Source organism: Typopeltis vanoorti, chromosome 3 (assembly GCF_054136105.1).
Source record: "Typopeltis vanoorti isolate ZY-2024b chromosome 3, IOZ_Tvanoo_1.0, whole genome shotgun sequence".
Taxonomy (NCBI): Eukaryota; Metazoa; Arthropoda; class Arachnida; order Uropygi; family Thelyphonidae; genus Typopeltis; species Typopeltis vanoorti.
Genome location: NC_143551.1, coordinates 146,657,370 through 146,675,545, shown reverse-complemented (window position 1 = coordinate 146,675,545; position 18,176 = coordinate 146,657,370). Strand labels below are relative to the sequence as shown.

The 18,176-nt window shown below is 35.3% G+C and overlaps 1 protein-coding gene across 1 annotated transcript in view; it reads left to right on the top strand.

Annotated features, from left to right (window-relative positions):
* The window catches only part of Pi3K21B (phosphatidylinositol 3-kinase regulatory subunit alpha), a 405,502-nt gene that overhangs the window by 262,272 nt on the left and 125,054 nt on the right, over window positions 1-18,176 (top strand). Inside the window, exons 12-13 of the mRNA XM_090416099.1 lie at window positions 5,770-5,847; window positions 17,300-17,428. Coding sequence (XP_090272225.1) covers window positions 5,770-5,847; window positions 17,300-17,428 — 207 coding nt within the window. The remainder of the gene's footprint in view (window positions 1-5,769; window positions 5,848-17,299; window positions 17,429-18,176) is intronic.

Here is an 18,176-nt window from a genome sequence, read left to right as displayed (position 1 = left end):
CACATGGTTGTGAAGCGCAATGCCACTAGGCTAACTGCGTGGACTTTTAGCTACTTTGGATCTCTTATAAGCAGAGTAGTGTCATACGTTGGGCATTGAAATTATTTGCTACTCAGAGACACACAAACATTCATGTCTTCAGTGGGATTAGTCCACTGTGTGTAATCAACATGCCATGGAGTGCTGAGATAAGTTCTACTTGGCCAACCAACCAAGCTGGCAATGTTAATTGGCTTGTTGTTTTTGCTGTGGATTATGCTAAATTAGAAATATCTTACAAACTGGGCCAGTTTGTAAGATATCGACCACTTTGCCAACCCCTGGTGTAATTCATACTGGCTGTCATTTATTAGTTCAGCACTTTCAAGGTAGTGTTGATGATTCTCTCCATTATTTTGGAGAGGACTGAGATCAGAAATATTGGTGATAGTTTGATATGAAGGATCTGTCACCCTTCTTGGGAATAGGTTGGACATGGAATAATTTCCAGGGTGTGGGATAGGTGCCAGTGGAGTAAGAAAGCATAAAGAGGTGACATAGCACAGGAGTCAACTCTGGAGTTCAAATTTTCAGTACAATTGGAGGAATGCCATTGGGGCCAGGGGATGTTTTGGCATCTAATTTGGACAGGAATTTTCCGATCACTTCCTGATGAAGGGTCAGGGGAGGTATTGGCTATTTAAACGGTTGGGGACATTTTCCAAAATTATCTATGCAGGCATTTGAGGAAAAGTATGTTGCCAGTAGATTGGTTTTTTTCCATGGGTGACAATGTAATGGATGTATCTTGGTGCATTAAAGATGAGAGCAGTGTTGGGAAAGGCCATCTGCTTTGGCAAGAGCATTCCTTGCTTTTGGCTCTTTGGAAATCAGTTTTTGATGTATTGATTATTTTCTTGCAGCTGTTTTGGATTTTGGTGTAAGCAGTGAGAGAAGGCAGAGTTCTTGATAGTAGCCAGCTTTTTTATGCTTGGTTCTTCATTTGTACTGCTTTGGTGCATCTTTGAGAGCCAAGGCTTACTTTGGGGATGGGGATGTAGCATGGAATGAGAAATATATGCTTCCTTCAATTCCAGAGAGGATTATTACATCAGTAATTCATTAAATGCTTGAGTTGGAAGGCCGACTCAAGAAATCCAGTTAAGGGAATGAGGCATAGAAATCTTGGAGGTCATCCCACTTGGTGTTTTTATTATGCCTGACAACTCTTGGCTGAAAATTTTGTACATGTTGCTTGTGGGAGGGAGAGGAGATAAGCACAAGGTTGTGGTTTGAATTATCCAAGGAAGATACAATTTTCACAGTATATTTAGAGGCATCACCAGTGAGAAAGAGGTCTGGAGAGTGGTTGGAGTTATCTTAATTCTGGTAGGCATGTGAACAATTTGTGTAAGATCATTTGCGATGGCAGGTGTCTCAGAATCTCTACCTGCTTGGTCTTTGTAGTTGGAGAAAGAAAGCTAGTTGTTATTGTGAATGTTAAAATTGCCAGGGAAGATAACTTCACCACTGTGAAAGTTGAATTGAAGGATAACAACTTTCAAGGAGTGGAAATCAGAGTTCAGAGCTGTGTGTCATTGCGAGAGCAATATACGAGGGTGGTTTGAAAAGTTCTCGGCCTCGACCATAGATGGCAACACTATAGGCAAGATTTTTTTTTTCTAAGTTGGTACATCTGTCATAAGCATCAGTGTGAAATTACAAGTCATTCTACCAAGTAGTTTGTTTTATACAGCTGTTTGAAGCAAAAGTGTTGTCTGTATCTCTTGAAATGGATAAAATTGAGTATCGTGCAGTTATAAAATTTTTTGTAAAAGAGGTTTAACTCCAAAAGAAATTCATTTGAAGTGCATCAAAGTTTATAGGCACTCTTCTCATTTGTTTTTGACAATAAAGAAATGGGCTGCTGAGTTTAAATGTGGCCATACCAGCCCTGAAGATGATCCACGTGAAGGACATCCAAAAAGTGTAACAACACCAGAAATCATTCATCAAGTTCACGATATGGTAATGGATGACTGGTGCGTCAGAGTGCGTGAAATTGCTAAGACTATAGGCATATCGAAAGAGCATGTAGGATATATTTTGCATGATGAATTGCAAATGAAAAAGTTTTGCACAAAATGGGTGCTGCTTGCTCACAGCAGATCAAAAACGCACTAGCACAAAAATCTCTGAACAGTGATTGGAGCATTTTAACAAGAATAAAACTGATTTTGTGCCTCGATTTATTACTATGGATGAAACTTGGATTCACCATTACTCACCAGAATCCAAATAGCAGTCAAAACAGTGGTATGAAGCCGATTGTTCAGCACCAAAGAAGACAGTTGGTTCCATCAGCAGGAAAGGTCATGGCATCGGTGTTTTGGAATACTAAAGGCATTTTATTTATTAATTATCTTGAAAAGGGTAAAACAATAACCAGAGAATATTATTCCAATCTTTTAACCAGACTAGATGAAAAAATTCATGAGAAAAGACCTGGTTTGCAGAATTATAAAAATCATCTTTCATTAGGACAATGCACCTGCCCACAAAGGTGTTTTGGCAATGGGAAAATTAAGGGATCTGCACTATGAATTGTTTGAACATCCACCTATTCCCCAGATTTGGCTCCCTCTGAATTCTATCTCTTCCCAAAACTAAAACTCTTCTTCGCTGGTCAGCGTTTTTCTTTGAATCAAGAGGTAATTGCAACTATAGAGAAGTATTTTGTAGATCTTACTGAGAACCACTACAGGAATGGGATAATGGTGCTGGAGTAACACTGGAATAAATGTATTAGTCTTAAGGAAACAAGCTGGATTCGGTCCAAATAGAGGCTGTCAGGATCAGATTTTCACTTTACGACAGATAGTTGAGAAAGCATGGGAATATAACAAAGATCTGTATTTAAGTTTTGTAGATCTGGAAAAGGCATATGACAAGATGCCAAGAGAGAAGCTATTCCAAACGCTACAGTTATATGGTGTTAATGGAGTATTATATCAAGCGATACTTAGTCTTACTGGGAGAGGAAAGATTAGCAAAACAAGTGTTCTCTGTGTTGTGTCGACTCTCTTATGTTTTGTGCCCTCTTTTATCTTTTATATGTATATATTACTTTATTCTACCTTTCTTTCAATAATTCCTATATTTTCTTTTCTTAGTACTTATTTAATACCATTTACTTTAAACTCCTATCTCACTTAACTTAACTCAGGCCGAATCCCTGACAAGAATGAAGCTGTTGGTTTGTGAGACAAAGAAAATGCAAATGACGGATGCCTATTTCTTTGTCTCAGCACTGGTTCTAACTCCTTATTCAAATTCAGAGAAATTTATTTATTTTTGCTGCGCCACCCTGAATCCTAGATTATAAAACTTGTATGACTAAGGAGTTAGAATACAGCCAGCATTCACTCTTATCAACTATATTTTTCCAACTTGCAGTCATGATCCAATATTATCTATTCTCCTGCCTTTTTAGGTTCGCTAAATTTTATGAGCAAGTGCAATAGGTTCTAAGTTCAGGCAATACAACATTTATATTTAAACAAACATTTAATTTCAAGAAAATTACATATAATACACGTTATGACACTGAGTCAATCAAACAATCAAAGCTAGGTAGAGAATTAGCACTCATATATACAATTACTTTATCCTTTCTATAAATCTCAATCTGAGAAACATATTTAATAACATTTAATACACTTAGTCTCGTTCTGCTACTTTAGTTAATCAATTCCATTTTCAATATGAATCAAATTCTATTCTCACTTTTCTCTGACAATCCTTGTAGACAGGCTTATACTTTGGTTATGCATTATTAAAACACTTAAGGAATTGAACAACGTAGTTAAGGATATAAATTAAATTAAACTTTAATAAATATTTTCCCATATTTCGGCAACGTGACGTTGCCGAAATATCGGAAAATATTTATTAAAATCTTAACATACCAGCAATACTTACCAATTGCTGGTATGTTACTTTGGCCGCTTCCTTATCTTGTCGGATATCTGCCTTCTATGACTACTTTACTTCACACTTTCTCAGGATGTTCACTACTGATTCTCTCTGTACTTCATAGTTGGATATTTCTGTAGTCTTCCACAAATATAGTCTGCTGGGCTAGTTTTCCAACTGGCAGGCTTCCTGGTCATTCTTCCGATATCTCCTTGAACAAAGGAAAACCACGTGGAGGCTCCACACCAGCCGGACCTATGAGGGCACAGGAACACAGCAGCAGGAAAACGTCTAAAAGCCTTGTCTCTAGCGTTACATGCACTTTTAAGCGTCGCGCCACTCCTTTCTCTTTCGTCATCGACATCTACGTCATCTTTCTTCACATCACACGGCACTTAGCGTCGCACACGGAATCCTCTCGTAACTTATGGAGTGTAGCGGTGGAAGGCACCGTGCTTACTAACGGATATGCCTGTACATTGTATTATATGTTTCTGAAGTCGGCCATTTCGCATATTTGAATATTATATCTCTCCCAGCAATTGTCAGGTACTTACATAGTATTTGAGACTAAGTAGCCATACATAATAAAATTTCACAATACAATATAAAATAAAAGACATAAAACTAAATTAAGATTGCTATACAAGTGCTTATTCATTTCTGAAAAAATCATTATTTGCTCCAATAGAGTGGGAACTATGTTAAGTCCAAGTGAAACGTGATTTTCTTTAATCTTTTGTTTCACTCCGACTTAACATCTGCCAGGTTGGCAGAAAAAAGACCAAGATATAGATTAATTGATATAGTAAAAAGAGCCTTAGAAGACAGAAAAATAAGACCTGATAATATTGGAGTTTTGATATTTAACAGACTGATTTGGAGGAAAATTGTAGATAGGAAGTTAGTAATGATGTAAATTTTTCATGTAGTACTAGCATATCCTGTACATCCCCTTGAGGGTATATATCAGGAATTTGATGTCGATGATGTCTTAAGGGAAATTATGTTGAAAAATAAAAATAATTTTGAAATATACATTCGTTCTTCATTGTTAGGCCGAGAACTTTTCAGACCACCCTCGTAGACAGCACAAATTTGATAGAGTGGGACAATGAGATTTTCAGCCGATGTTGATCTTGGGGAGATTCTAAGTTGAATGCCCTATAGAAAGGTATGTTGTCTGAATGTATGCACAAATGCCACCTTGAGCCAAAAGGAGTCAGTAGTGTGTATTTGGAGAAGTTGATACAAGTATTCCTTGGAGAGGACTAAAATTTTGGTTTCTGTCAGAAAAAGCAGGTGCAATTTTGCAGACTAGAGGTGAAAGTGAACAGTGTTGAGGTTGGAGCTGACACCATGTAAAGTGGATCTAGAAGTTTCTGGAGGGTTTTGTTGTTGACCAAGTGGGTCATCACGTTCCTTATGCAGTTCTTGTACTTCAGCTTTCAGTGATAGACTAGGAAGTTCAGAATTACACATCATACTGCCACTTGCACAGTTGGTATGGATGCGAAAGAGATTATGCGAAGCTACTGGTATGAATGCTGACAACATTTCCTGCACTGAACATGTTACTCCTTCATGACGGGAGTGCACTCCATCATGCCTCTTACTGTGCCAGCTAAGTGAGTCACGTAATCCATTATTATTCTACCTGCATCCTTTTATATTCACAGAGCACTCTGATTTCTGAAATAAAAGTAGAAAATATTTTTTATACTCTTCAAAACCATTACTTATTTTTAAGACTGTTCCAATAGTGTTAATCTTTATTATATTAAAGGAAAAAGATAAAAATATATATCTTTATAGGTATTGACCTGTATAGGGTATACAGAACATCAGCACCAAGTGACACTGTAGCAGATCTAAGGCAAAAATTTAGTGATGGTAAGTAATATATATGCACAAGTATGAAATTATTTGTAACTCGTATACAGTTAACTCTCACTATAACAAGCACCACTATAACTACCGAAAAGTCCTATCCAAAAATCTATAGGTTCAGTGCTGTGCAAAAAGAAAATGACTATGCAAGTAATGCACAATGACAAACAATTCCTGTGGTCCCTACTGGTTTGTTATAGTGAGAGTTAACTGTATATGAGTTACAAATAATTTTCATAACATTGTGTCTTGTGTATGTGGAACACATTGACATAATTTAACAAAGCTGATTTATGTCCACAGTAAAATTTCATTAGAATCCATTCAGTTAAAGTGGTTATGTTTTGTACTTATGGACAAAAGAACATTAATTTTCTGCAAAATTCACCTAAAATGTTTTTTACATTACAAAGGAACAAACCTGGTGTTTCTTTGTCACAATACTGAAATTTTAATTTAGATTCTTGTAAAACCCATGTTGATTATATACAGGGTGTTCGGGATAAATTTGACAGTTTCGTAAGGAAAAAGAAAATCTTCTTTGTATCTATTAAATTTAATGAATTGACAAAAAAACATTACAGGCAGAGTTAATTACAATACTATCAACAAGATTTACTCAAAATAACCACCATTAGCATCGATCACAGCTTCAATTCTGCTTCGGAACCTCGAACAAGCTGATGCTACAGTCTCCCTGGGAAGGGCCGCAAAAACTGTTTTAATTTTATCCATTAACTGGGCTTTTGTATTACTGGAAGTGCGATTGGTGTCTTTTTCAACTGCGCCCCATACAAAATAATCCATGGGGTTAAGGTCTGGGGAGTTTGGAGGCCAAACATTTGGACTGGTGAAGTCGTAGAAATTTTCAGACAACCATTTTTGACTTTTCCCAGAGGTGTGGCAAGGGGCCGAATCCTGCTGCCATACATACGGCCTACCATTGGCTACCCTTGTTATCCAGGGCTTGACTACAGTTAGCAACTCCACGAACAAAGCCCGAATTCCAATGCCAGGGTTCTTCAACACCTGTTCCTGCAGATTTGCGAGGAATTCTGCTGTACGAACGCAATCAGATCGTCTGCTAGGGATCTTTCTTCTTGCTACATCCTCGTAGTCACCATTGCAAGTCTCTAGTTCATGCCTGATTGTTTTTACTGTATTCAGGGAGCATTGGGCAGCAGTCGTAATATCCTTATTTTGATGGCGGGCACGAATCATCATGATACAAGTTATTCTCTTCCATGATTCAGGTGGGTTCCAGCTATCCATCCTTTCTGACATCTTGTATGTGAATGAAGAAGGGTCCAAACTTTTAAATGAAGAGAAGTGTGTGTTAATACATGTAACTTACGGAAAAATATAATTAATTATAAATATGTCAAATTTATCCCGAACACCCTGTATAAATAATATTTTATTTTGATCTATGGAAACACTCACTTTTCTATAATATCCATATCATCTCCTACAAAAGCAGTATAATTTTTCATAAAATATCACTGTGGAAGATTGATCAGGCTGACTGAAGTATTTGGTCTTTGCTAGATGAAACTGCCACAAATGAGCCTTGGAATCATTAATAAGTAATATCTTCTTCACTTATACTCTATGTAGATCATTGGGGGTGCTATAAAGGTGACTCCTAACATATTCTTTAGGTGTTTCTGTCTTGGGATCTCCTTAACAAAGTGGAGAATTACTCCATTTTCTAATATCATTTATACAGGTGATACCGAAGTCAACCCCCCCCCCCCCATGCTATTTTAGGTAAACTATCTGATCTAGCCACCAGAGCTAGATTTTAGTAATGATATTTTCTTGTGTTCTGGCAGTGGAGCAGATTTTCCCTTCTAACCTCATTATTTGTTATGTGTGCCATGTATGGTATCTCCAGAAGTTTTCTGTAGCACTTCATCTCATCTCAAAGGCCAATGGTTTTTTCCTCATCTTCCTTTAGCAATGTCCAACTCTTAATCCAAATAGTGAAGGAGAGTTAATAAGGGCATCAATGAGGTAGAATCTTGTAGTTAGCTGTATTTTATTGTCCTTCCAAAGTGTCTGTAACTTCTGAAGGGAATAGTTGCTTTAGTACTCTGTGATTTAATATCCTGTTTTGGCCATCTCTGTGTTGTACACCTCCCAATTAGATGAATCTTTCTACTTCTTCCAGTTCTTCATCATTAATTGAAATTTTCATAGGTTTTATGGCCTGAAGAGATGATTTGTGAATGCTGATCTTTAATCCACAATTGCAAAGAGCCTTAGAAATTCTGTTAATTCTTGTAACCGATGTTCATTCTCTGCTATTAGGTCAATATCATTGGCAATCTGAGATTAATTTTTTTTTGCCACCAACTGCAATTCCAATATGACTGTTTTCTAAAGCTAAGTTTATCATACAGGGTTGCTCATGAGTCATGAAGGGATTTAAAATGCGAATAACGTTTTTGATATTATTAATATTTTCATTTTATTTTTTTCAAGTATTCTAAGGATCATTTGGAAAATTAATCATGGAAAAGTTCACAACCCAACAACAAACTAAAATTGTGCAATTCTATTTTGAAAATCAGCATTTGATTATTATTAATTGTCCATCATGTTCTCCAGATCTGATGGTTCCTAACTTCTTCCTATGTAGTTACCTGAAGGAAAAAAGGTGTATGTGAACAAGTCCAAGACAATTCAACAGCTGAAGGAGAACATTTTTGCAAAAATTAGAGCACTGCAGCTAGGAAACGTTAACAGCTGTCATGGAAAACATGCTGGACCCATCTTTGTGAAGCTGAAAATGAAAGGCATTTATGTGATGCAGTTTTTCATAACTGATAAAAAAAACTCCAGATTCTGTATTTCTTATAACAAAAAATAATTAATAAATAAAGTTATTTTAAATGCCCTTCTTATATGGGCCACCCTGTATATTCCAAATATAGGTTAAAAAGCCTTGACACATACCTTTTTCCATATTTGAAAGGCTTGCCATAGTTTTCATTGATTTCTATTAACATTTCTGAGGAATAGTAAAAAGTTTTAATTAGGCAAACTATTTTATTATTTATTCAATATTGGTTCGGTATTCTTCGCAATGCCTCATGCCATACTGAATCGAAGGCCTTCTGTATATCTATAAAATTGTGCATAGTATTTTATTATGTTCAATATATTTTTTTCCAGTGAGATATATTGTAAATAAATTATCTGTTGTACTCTTGACTTTATGGAATCCTGCCATGTTCTCTGAAAGTATACTTTCTATTTTTTCCTCAATGCTAGAGAGTAAGATTTTTAGGAAAATTTTCCTTGGATGGCTGATTAAACTGACAGTTCTATAATTGCTACATTTTGTACTATTCCCTTTTTTAAGGAATAGGAATCAGAACAGGCACCAGTCTTTAGGCGACGATTCATTTTTCCACACATTTTAACACTAAGATTTATGTCCCCCCTCCCCCCGATTTTCTCATCTTTAAAAAAAATTAATTGCTGCTTCTGCTTTTCTTACAATAGGGACATCTCCTTCATTTCTATTATGTCTTCTAGGTTTTAAATATTAAGGCTGCTGTCTTCTGAGAAAAGGTTGGCTGAGTAATCATGCCAGTGTGACATCATTTTATGCATACTGATAATGTATGCTCCAAACAATCTTAGTGTTGCTGATTGACAGTTACTTGAAAATAATTAAATTTTTATTTCTGATAGTTTGGCATCTTCTGAGGGCAGAATTTACTACCATTGTTTCATAGACAAACAAATGGGAATTGATGGCAAACTGGCATTGTCATCCTAGAGATCTAAGATCTAATACATTTGATATTAAGAAACAGTTTTTTCCCTAACACAGCACAGACCACTAGACTAAAATGCTGAAAATAATTTTATTTCTAATGATTTATAAAATATTCTAAATAGAACAGTTTACTGATGTAAATACCATTAAAAAAAAAGTATAAGAGAATATCTTAGAATTTCTGAAGAAAGATTTTCCTCCAGGATATCATTAAATGATTTTATTTTGCAGCTAAATGCCAGTTTTCTTTTTCTTTTTTTTTTCATTTACACATTGAAGATAAATGCACAATTGTCTAATGTGTAATTTAACATTTGTCTAAACTACTAGGTCCTCCTCCACCACAGATGTAATTCTTTCTCATTTGTAAAAAATTCTGTTCACCTAAAAAGTATATTATATGTATAATATACTCATATAAGTATAAAACCATATTTTAAAAAGTACAGCAGATACAATGATTAGTTCACATACAATTTATTACTTCACTGTTCACTAAAATATATAAAATACTATTACCGAGTTCCCCGCCCCCCTCCCTGATATATTATTTGAGTTATTCTAATTTACAGTATATGCTGGTTATTTCACATGGAAATGAAAAATATACAAATGCTAAATGGGGAGAGCTATTATGCCTTGACCAATTTCTACATAGAACACTTAAACCAAGCACTCAACCCAGACAGTTTTGACCTTTATTGAGTTATGTTAAAGTGCAGGGACACCTCTCTAAACTCTGAGTGATCTGCAAGATCACTCTAAATCTCACTGAGTGACCCTAAATGATCACTTCTAAACTCATGACTCCAAGACAGGAAACAGTAGTGGCCTCACTCAATGACAAGCAAAATCCACCACCAAGCAGAACTTCTCTACTCCCCAGGAAGCAAGCAAACCTGAAGATAAACATTATCAAATATCATCAGTGGGAGCCAGAACCAGAAGTGATATGAAGGTTGAAGTAATGCAGAAATCATATTTCCATATACAAGTAGTCAAGAAGATTACTGAAGTACTGTGGATTAGAGATAGTTGTTGAAAGTTTTTTCATTTGGTTATATTATAAATTAAAGATACCAAGAAATTATATTCTTGGTTTCATTATTTTTCCAAGTGTAAGCAAACAAAGTTTGCATGTGAAGTAATTTCACGACTGGACTTTTTACATATAGAGGCTGATGGCTTCATGTCATTTGCCATAGTATCCCAAAATGCAATGCATGTATCCTTACGGACATGTATAATGTTATGCATTATGGGAACGGGCCACAACCCAGACCAGTTTTGACCTTTATTGTGGTCTCAATGAAGAAACCAAGAATATAATTTCTTGGCTTCTTTAATTTATGGTATAACCAAGTGAAAAAAACTTTCAATATCTATCTCTGATCAAGAGTATTTTAGTAATCAGATACCTTTTGTATATGGAAATATGACTTCTGCATTACTTCAACCTTTGTATTACTTCTGGGTTGTGGCCCTTCCCATAATGTATTGCATTATGGGATACTTCTCCATTACAGAATATTTAGGCAATTAATGTGAAGTCATCAGCCTCTATATACAAGTAGCCCAGTCATGAAATTACTTCACATGCAAACTTTGTTTCCTTACACTAGGAAAAAGGATGAAACCAAAAATATAATTTCTTGGCATCTTTAATCTATAAGTATAACCAAGTGAAAAAACTTTCAACATGCACTCAACACATCCATACAAAACAGTGGTTGCACTATGTGGTCCAAACACAAACTAGATACATATTTGGTGCATTGAAACAGCCAACACCTTAAAATTCACTTTAATAGAAAAGCAATCTAATAACTGTCGGCCCTTTCCTTCCTAATATGAGAGCAATATATCAAAGTTAGGTTGTTCAGTTAAGCATTATTGAACATACAGTAGATGATTGATTTATGGTTTATTGCTGCAAGGACAGCAAAGGTTGTACTGCACCATAACATGGGTTATAGCTGTGTGCAATTTGGATTTTATTGTACAATTAGTGTACTGATACATTTAGATGTTTTTGTGCACTACAAGATTTGTTATGTGAATAGGAGGAGTGACTTGTCATCATCAGTAAAACTGAATAGAGTTTGGGGTCAGTGAGAGAAGGTTGTTTATATGCATGAGGAAGAGGTTGGGTGTAATAACAAAACTTTGAAAAACATCTGCATTAACAGGGAAATCTGAAGCAAGAATATACTCCACTGTTGAAATTTTTTTTCACTAGGTTATACTAGAAATTAATGATGCCAAGAAATTATATTCTTGGTTTTAATCCTTTATTGTGTGTGAGTAGAGTGATGTGAAGTCACTACTCACCAAGTGTGTGAGTAGTGACTTCACATCACTTGCCTTAGTATCCCATAATGCAAAGCACATATCCTTACAGATATGTACAATGCTATGCATTATGGGAAGGGTCACTACCCAGAAGCGATACCAAGGTCGAGGTAATGCAGAAGTTATATTTCCACATACAAGTAGTCAAAAGGTGTTCCACCTTACAAATACTTTGGGACCCCTTTTGACTACTTTTATATGGAAATATGACTTCTGCATTAACTCAACCTTGGTATCGCTTCTGGGTCTGGCATCCACTGAGACCTCAGTAAAGGTTGAAACTGCCGTCTGAGGTTAGGGTGAGGGGAGGTGACTTTCTTAGCATGTACAAATTTTCTACATTTAGCTCTTTCAATCAAAGTTAGATTTAGTACTGTTAATGATTGCTTTATGAGCATTGAGATTCAGTGTGCATAAATCTGAGTTTTGTCTCAAGCCATTTGATTTTTTTTTTATTTTACCACCTTGGCACACTTTCTGGAAAACATTGTCTGAATACCATATGGCAATTTTGAACATGGTGTGGAATCAAGACTCATTCCAACTCAAATAATTTCCATGACATGGTTAACCAGTATCAGGTTATGGAAAATTGAAACAATAGTCTGACCATGGAAAGGAGGAGAAAACATCACTGAGATCTTCCCGCTTCCCATTGTTGAAGTGTATGTCAAGGGTTTCCACTAGAGATGAAGTTATGATTTGAATTTCCAAGATGAGAGGTAACCTCAGCAATGTACCTAGCAAAAAGCCATTTGGCAAGGGAGAAGCTAGAGTTGGATGAGTGGTAAGGATTGTTGGGTATTGTGGTGTTAGTATGTGAACATTTTGCTGTAGGTCATTGTTTTATATCAGATGGCTAAGCAATTCTAGCTTGGTTAGTGGGATTGGAAAAGTGAGACACATGAGGTTGATTGAAGTCATCAAGGAAGATAGTTTCACTTTTCTTTTAGTGTTACATGGTGATCAGCATTCATTTTTGAAATTATGGATTCTACAGAGTAATAGACAGAGTACTACAAAAATACAACCTCAAAGCCACCTTTAAACCTCCTGCAAAATTAAAAAGCTTATTCAACTCATCCAAAGACCCACTCCCTCTGCTGGCCCACCCTGGAGTATACCGTATTTACTGCACCTGCAACATACCATACATAGGAGAAACAGGATGCACAATTCCAATCAGACAAAAGAACATACACGACACATCAAATATAATAATTGTGGTGAAGCTGGCCTTTCTGATCATGCCCTTGAACACCTTACATTGAACACCTTATTGACTGGAAAAGCACTAGTTGTCTACATCACACCAAAACATGGTATGAATGCAAATTTAAGGAAGCATGTGAGATCGTTATCAACCACCCCAATCTAAACAATAATGGTGGTCTAAAAATCCCATACATGTGGAAGGCATGTATTCGTCCCACGAATCCTTCCTCTCTAAGAACAACTATAAACAGGACTGTAGAAAATCCAGGATCCTAAATCTAAAATAACAGCTTTAATACTAAAAAAATAGGACATCACTGTTAATCTCTTAACATACCAATTAAAAATCAGAAAGCGGTCATTTTTCTGCCAATTTTTTTTGACAAGGGTGATTTGCTGGATCAAATTCATCATTATTTGAAAAATAATGATGAATTTGTCCGAACGCAAACGAAATAGCCAATACACGCCGTTGGCAACTTTTCTCAGCTGAAAGGAAATAGGCACAAGATTGTCTAGTGTCTATATTCGGTTGTATTTATATGTAAAACCAAAATTCAAAATCAATTTTGGTGCAATAAACAAAAGACGTGTCACAGACGTCTTTGTATGTTAAGGAGTTAAAGAAAAAATCTATAAGAAAGAATGTTTATTCATGTAGTAATTTATAAACAATTTTTTATTTATTTATTTTTTTTAAATCAAAAATAACAATTCTAATAATAGAAATAGGACATCACTGGAAGGAAAACCATCTGTAAGCAAGAATGTTTATTCATGTAATCATAAATTAAATCTAGCTTGATGTTTTTTTTTTTTCCCCACTGGAGGTCATGCCAGTGAGTAGCATGTGATCAGTTTGAAATGAAAAGCAACTTGTCTTGTATATTTATGTATGCTCCAGATGATGATCTTGATATGAAGATCGAAACGTCGGGATAATAAAAAGAGTTATTTTAACACTGTTGTAGAATCCATAATTTCAAAAATGAAGGAAGATAGTTTCACTGTTAGGATGATTGGATTTCAGGAAGTCAAGCTTTAAAGATAAGAATTCAATGAGTTCAGAATGAATTTTAGAATAGTGGCTTGCTAGAGACAGCACTTGAATGATACATAATGAAGCAGTCTTAAGCCACAGATGGTCTTAAAAAAAAAGAGAAGATTCAAGATTAGACATCCTCTCTGACATGGAATATTGTACAAAAGTTCATGTTCCTCTGGTGTGGAGAAAAGAATCAAAGAGCATAAATTTTGATGGTCTGTGGTTATTGTGATAGTAACCTGGGGTTCCTTCATAAACAGAAAATCTGGTTTGTCTGTAGGTTGAATGTCTAAGTGATGGTGTTACATAATTGAATGTGCTATTTATGCTACAAATGTTGAAGTGAATGTGGGCAAGATTTTTTCTGTAATGTTTGAGGTTCAAAAGTTTTTTCTTTAATTGCATTGACACTTTCCCTGTCTGTTGCTTGAGATTATTGTTATGATCGTCTTTAAGAGGTAAAAATAGCACGGGACTGCATTGGAAGGAGATACTTTTAGACATGTCACCCATATGAGAGCATCCAATCTCTCTGGCATAATGTGGCCTTGATGGGAGGTGGTACCTCTGATACCACCACATGTGCCTCCCTCCAGGCACAATCTGGTAGTCTAGATCACAGTAGGATTATGCACCAGCTAATAGATCTCACACTACATGCTAGAAAGTTGAGGGGATAGAAGCCAAGTGTTGAAAGTCATCTGCCACCGAAGGTGATCTTGCACTGTCGGTGAGGAATCCCACCGTCAAAGGATACCTTCCTAGTTGGAGGAAATTCCAACTATGCCCTACTAGGTGACAGATGACTGGGAAAGCCTGTGTGTTGTCAACTATCAGGATAGAACTACTGAATACAAGACTTTGTGGGAGGCCTTGGTCCAGCAGTGGGCAGAAAATGACTGAAGATGATATGCTGAAAAACCTGACACTTCTGTTTAGCTTGTCCTTCCTCAGATTTCCCTTCTGCAGTTTGTTTTAGCCTCTTCTCAAGTATGCTTAAGAAAATTCCTCTTCTCACAACCAAAATGAGGACTCTACTCTAGTCAACTTAAATTCAACTTTCTCATTCTGAATAATGTAATGTAGGCAATGTAAAAAATATTTTAAATAGTCAGAATAGAAATAAATAAAAATGGAAACTCTGGGGTTTCCATTTTATTAAATAGAATAACAGAATTAAATAGTTATTCTGTTATCTATTAAAAAAATTAAATAGATAACAGAATAAGCAAAGCTTATATGGTGGGTAATTAATTGAATAAATAAATATATATAGAATACAAGAGAAGTTAGCTAAAATGCTAAGCCAGCAGTATGACAGTGTGTAAACCAATTTTAACAAATGGATTTGAATGTGGATTAGAAATAAAACAGTTGAAGGCTACTTGTACATGAGTTCTGGAGAAAAATTAGGAGAGCGAACAGATGACATAAAATATTGGATTAGAAAAGAACATTGCATCAGTAGCTTCAGCAGAACTAATCTGAGGTGGTTGTGAAGCTTATAGAAAGAAATTATTAGCAAAACAGTTGTTTGATGTCAGAAAAGAGTCCCAGAGCAATATTCTGGTGGATTCATGCAATTAATAGCACCTTCAAAGACCAAAATAAAGTTAAATAATATTGCAGACCTGACAAATAGATTAAATGGAAGAAAATTGTTGATAGAAAGTTTAATTATGTAGTACTAATTATTGTATCCTGTACATAAGGATACATATCAGGAAATAAAGTATGAATCCATGTGACAAATTTTTACTGAAATTGAGGGGAATGGGGACAGGTAGTGAATTTTTAACTTTGATATGGCAATGTTTGGCTGATAGATATGTTGTTGTATTTGAAGCAATTTCTTGAAGGAGTGTGGGATCTCATACATAGCTGTATGGTAGAGGGTCTGTTCTGTAGTCAGGTGTTTGATTTATATGGTCATAATATAGTCCAAAGTTTGAAGGATATCCAGTTATCTGCAGACACACAGAGTTACATTAATAGTGAATTAATTCTGATATGGGAATCACTTATGTCTGATTTGATTAGTTTGGTACTGTGGATTGGGAAGATCAGTGGAATTATTAGTTGGCATTTCCAAGCATAAAATTTTGCTCTTTGGCTACAGGAAATGGACAAAGCCATAATAATGGATAAAACATGAAAGTATGAAATTCAGAAGACACATTGAAATAGTTGGGTCATCTAGCAAATTACTTATAAGTTGGATTATGGATGATTATGCAGTTGTAAAATTAATTGCAATCGATTTTAGGATTGTTGCCAGGGTATATTGTATAGGGTGTCTACTGTCTAGGTAGTACGGTCACTTTAACTCATGCAGTGATGGATTTTTGTGGCTATGCAGATTTAAAGCAAATTAATTTGGTATTTACAGTTTTACAGGTTACAGGCTAGACAAAAAAAAGGACATTGATATGAGAAATATTACATTAGTAGTGCGTTATGTCCTCAATGTCAGAAGTTAAATCGGAAAAGCTGAAGGAGTATGCATTTAGGTTGTTCTTATAGATATATTCACATGTAATGTACAAGATCTTTTAACAAAGATGTCGCCAGTTTTAGGTATATCAAATTAAGAGTTTGTGGCTTGTGAGACTTTTAGTATTGTGAATGCAGGCTATCATCATACACATGGAGTCCGAGACTAGAAACTTGTGCACAAAATGTTTTTTGTTCATACATGGAGTGACAAAAATTTCAGAGAATTTTGCTGCTAGTGGTTTCATTTTCACACTTGAAGATGCATGCTGTGTGATGATATTTTTAGTGGTGCTAAGGAGAACATAGAAAGAAATGGTGTGTGTGTGGGGGGGGGGGGGGGTCATTGTTATTAACCTTAAAATTGAATTGCAATATGGTGGATTGCTGAAGAATTAAAAAAAAAACATTTAATATTCATAACTTTGGTAAGTTTATAGCATCCCTTGTATGCCATTTAATGAGTATGAGTTAGCTTTTTTTGGGGGGGGGGGGCATAATTATTTTTAAATTCTCTCCACAGATAATGAATTAATTTAGACATAATTTATCTACAGATCCTGAAGGAATTGATCTTAAAGGCTATGAGTTGAACTGTATTGCCAGTGCCTTAAAAAAGTACCTTCGTGAGTTACCCAATCCAGTCGTACCTGTGCAAAACTATGATAAATTCCTTGAAGCATCTAGTAAGTGGAATAATTTTAATTACATTTTATTATTATACATTTCATTGTCTGTCTGACCAATTGCCCAAATGGTCATTCGAGACCATTTTTTTACTATTTATCAAGATCACTAAATACGTGTAAGTTACAACATTATATGAGTTTAAATGGAAGCATAAGCAGGTCTCTGTATAATAGTGTTTTTGTGCAGTAATAACAGTAAAAAGAATGCAGGATCAGCAATAATGGATTATTTTTGGACATGGGTAATTATATATTGTTGCATTGAGAATTATAGGGTAGAAAATATCTGTTCAACTAAAGACAGAACTGTGAATATTAGTTTGGCAACAAACTCTTAATATTCACATGACTAATTTTACTGATTATTGTATTAATAAATTTTTCCTTAATTTTTGAAAAATAACATCGTATGCCATATAAAACTAAGATTTAATAATTCCAATACTGTCATTTCTGGAGTACATCTTTTTTCCACATATGCCTAAATTTTATAATGCAAAGCATATATGATGCATACATGCACTAAGTTATTCAGCATCAAACTCATATCATCCAACCTTCTTTTCATTGACTTCAGTTTTCCACCTTTTGTATTTAGCTTAATGTGGCAGTTAGTTTCAATGTTGTATAATTTATATTCATTCATTTGCGTACACACACACAGTGTGCTCGTTAAGTAATGAAGCAATTACTATATTGAAACAAAGAACTATATTTGGAATTTACATTAAAGATACCAAGCAAT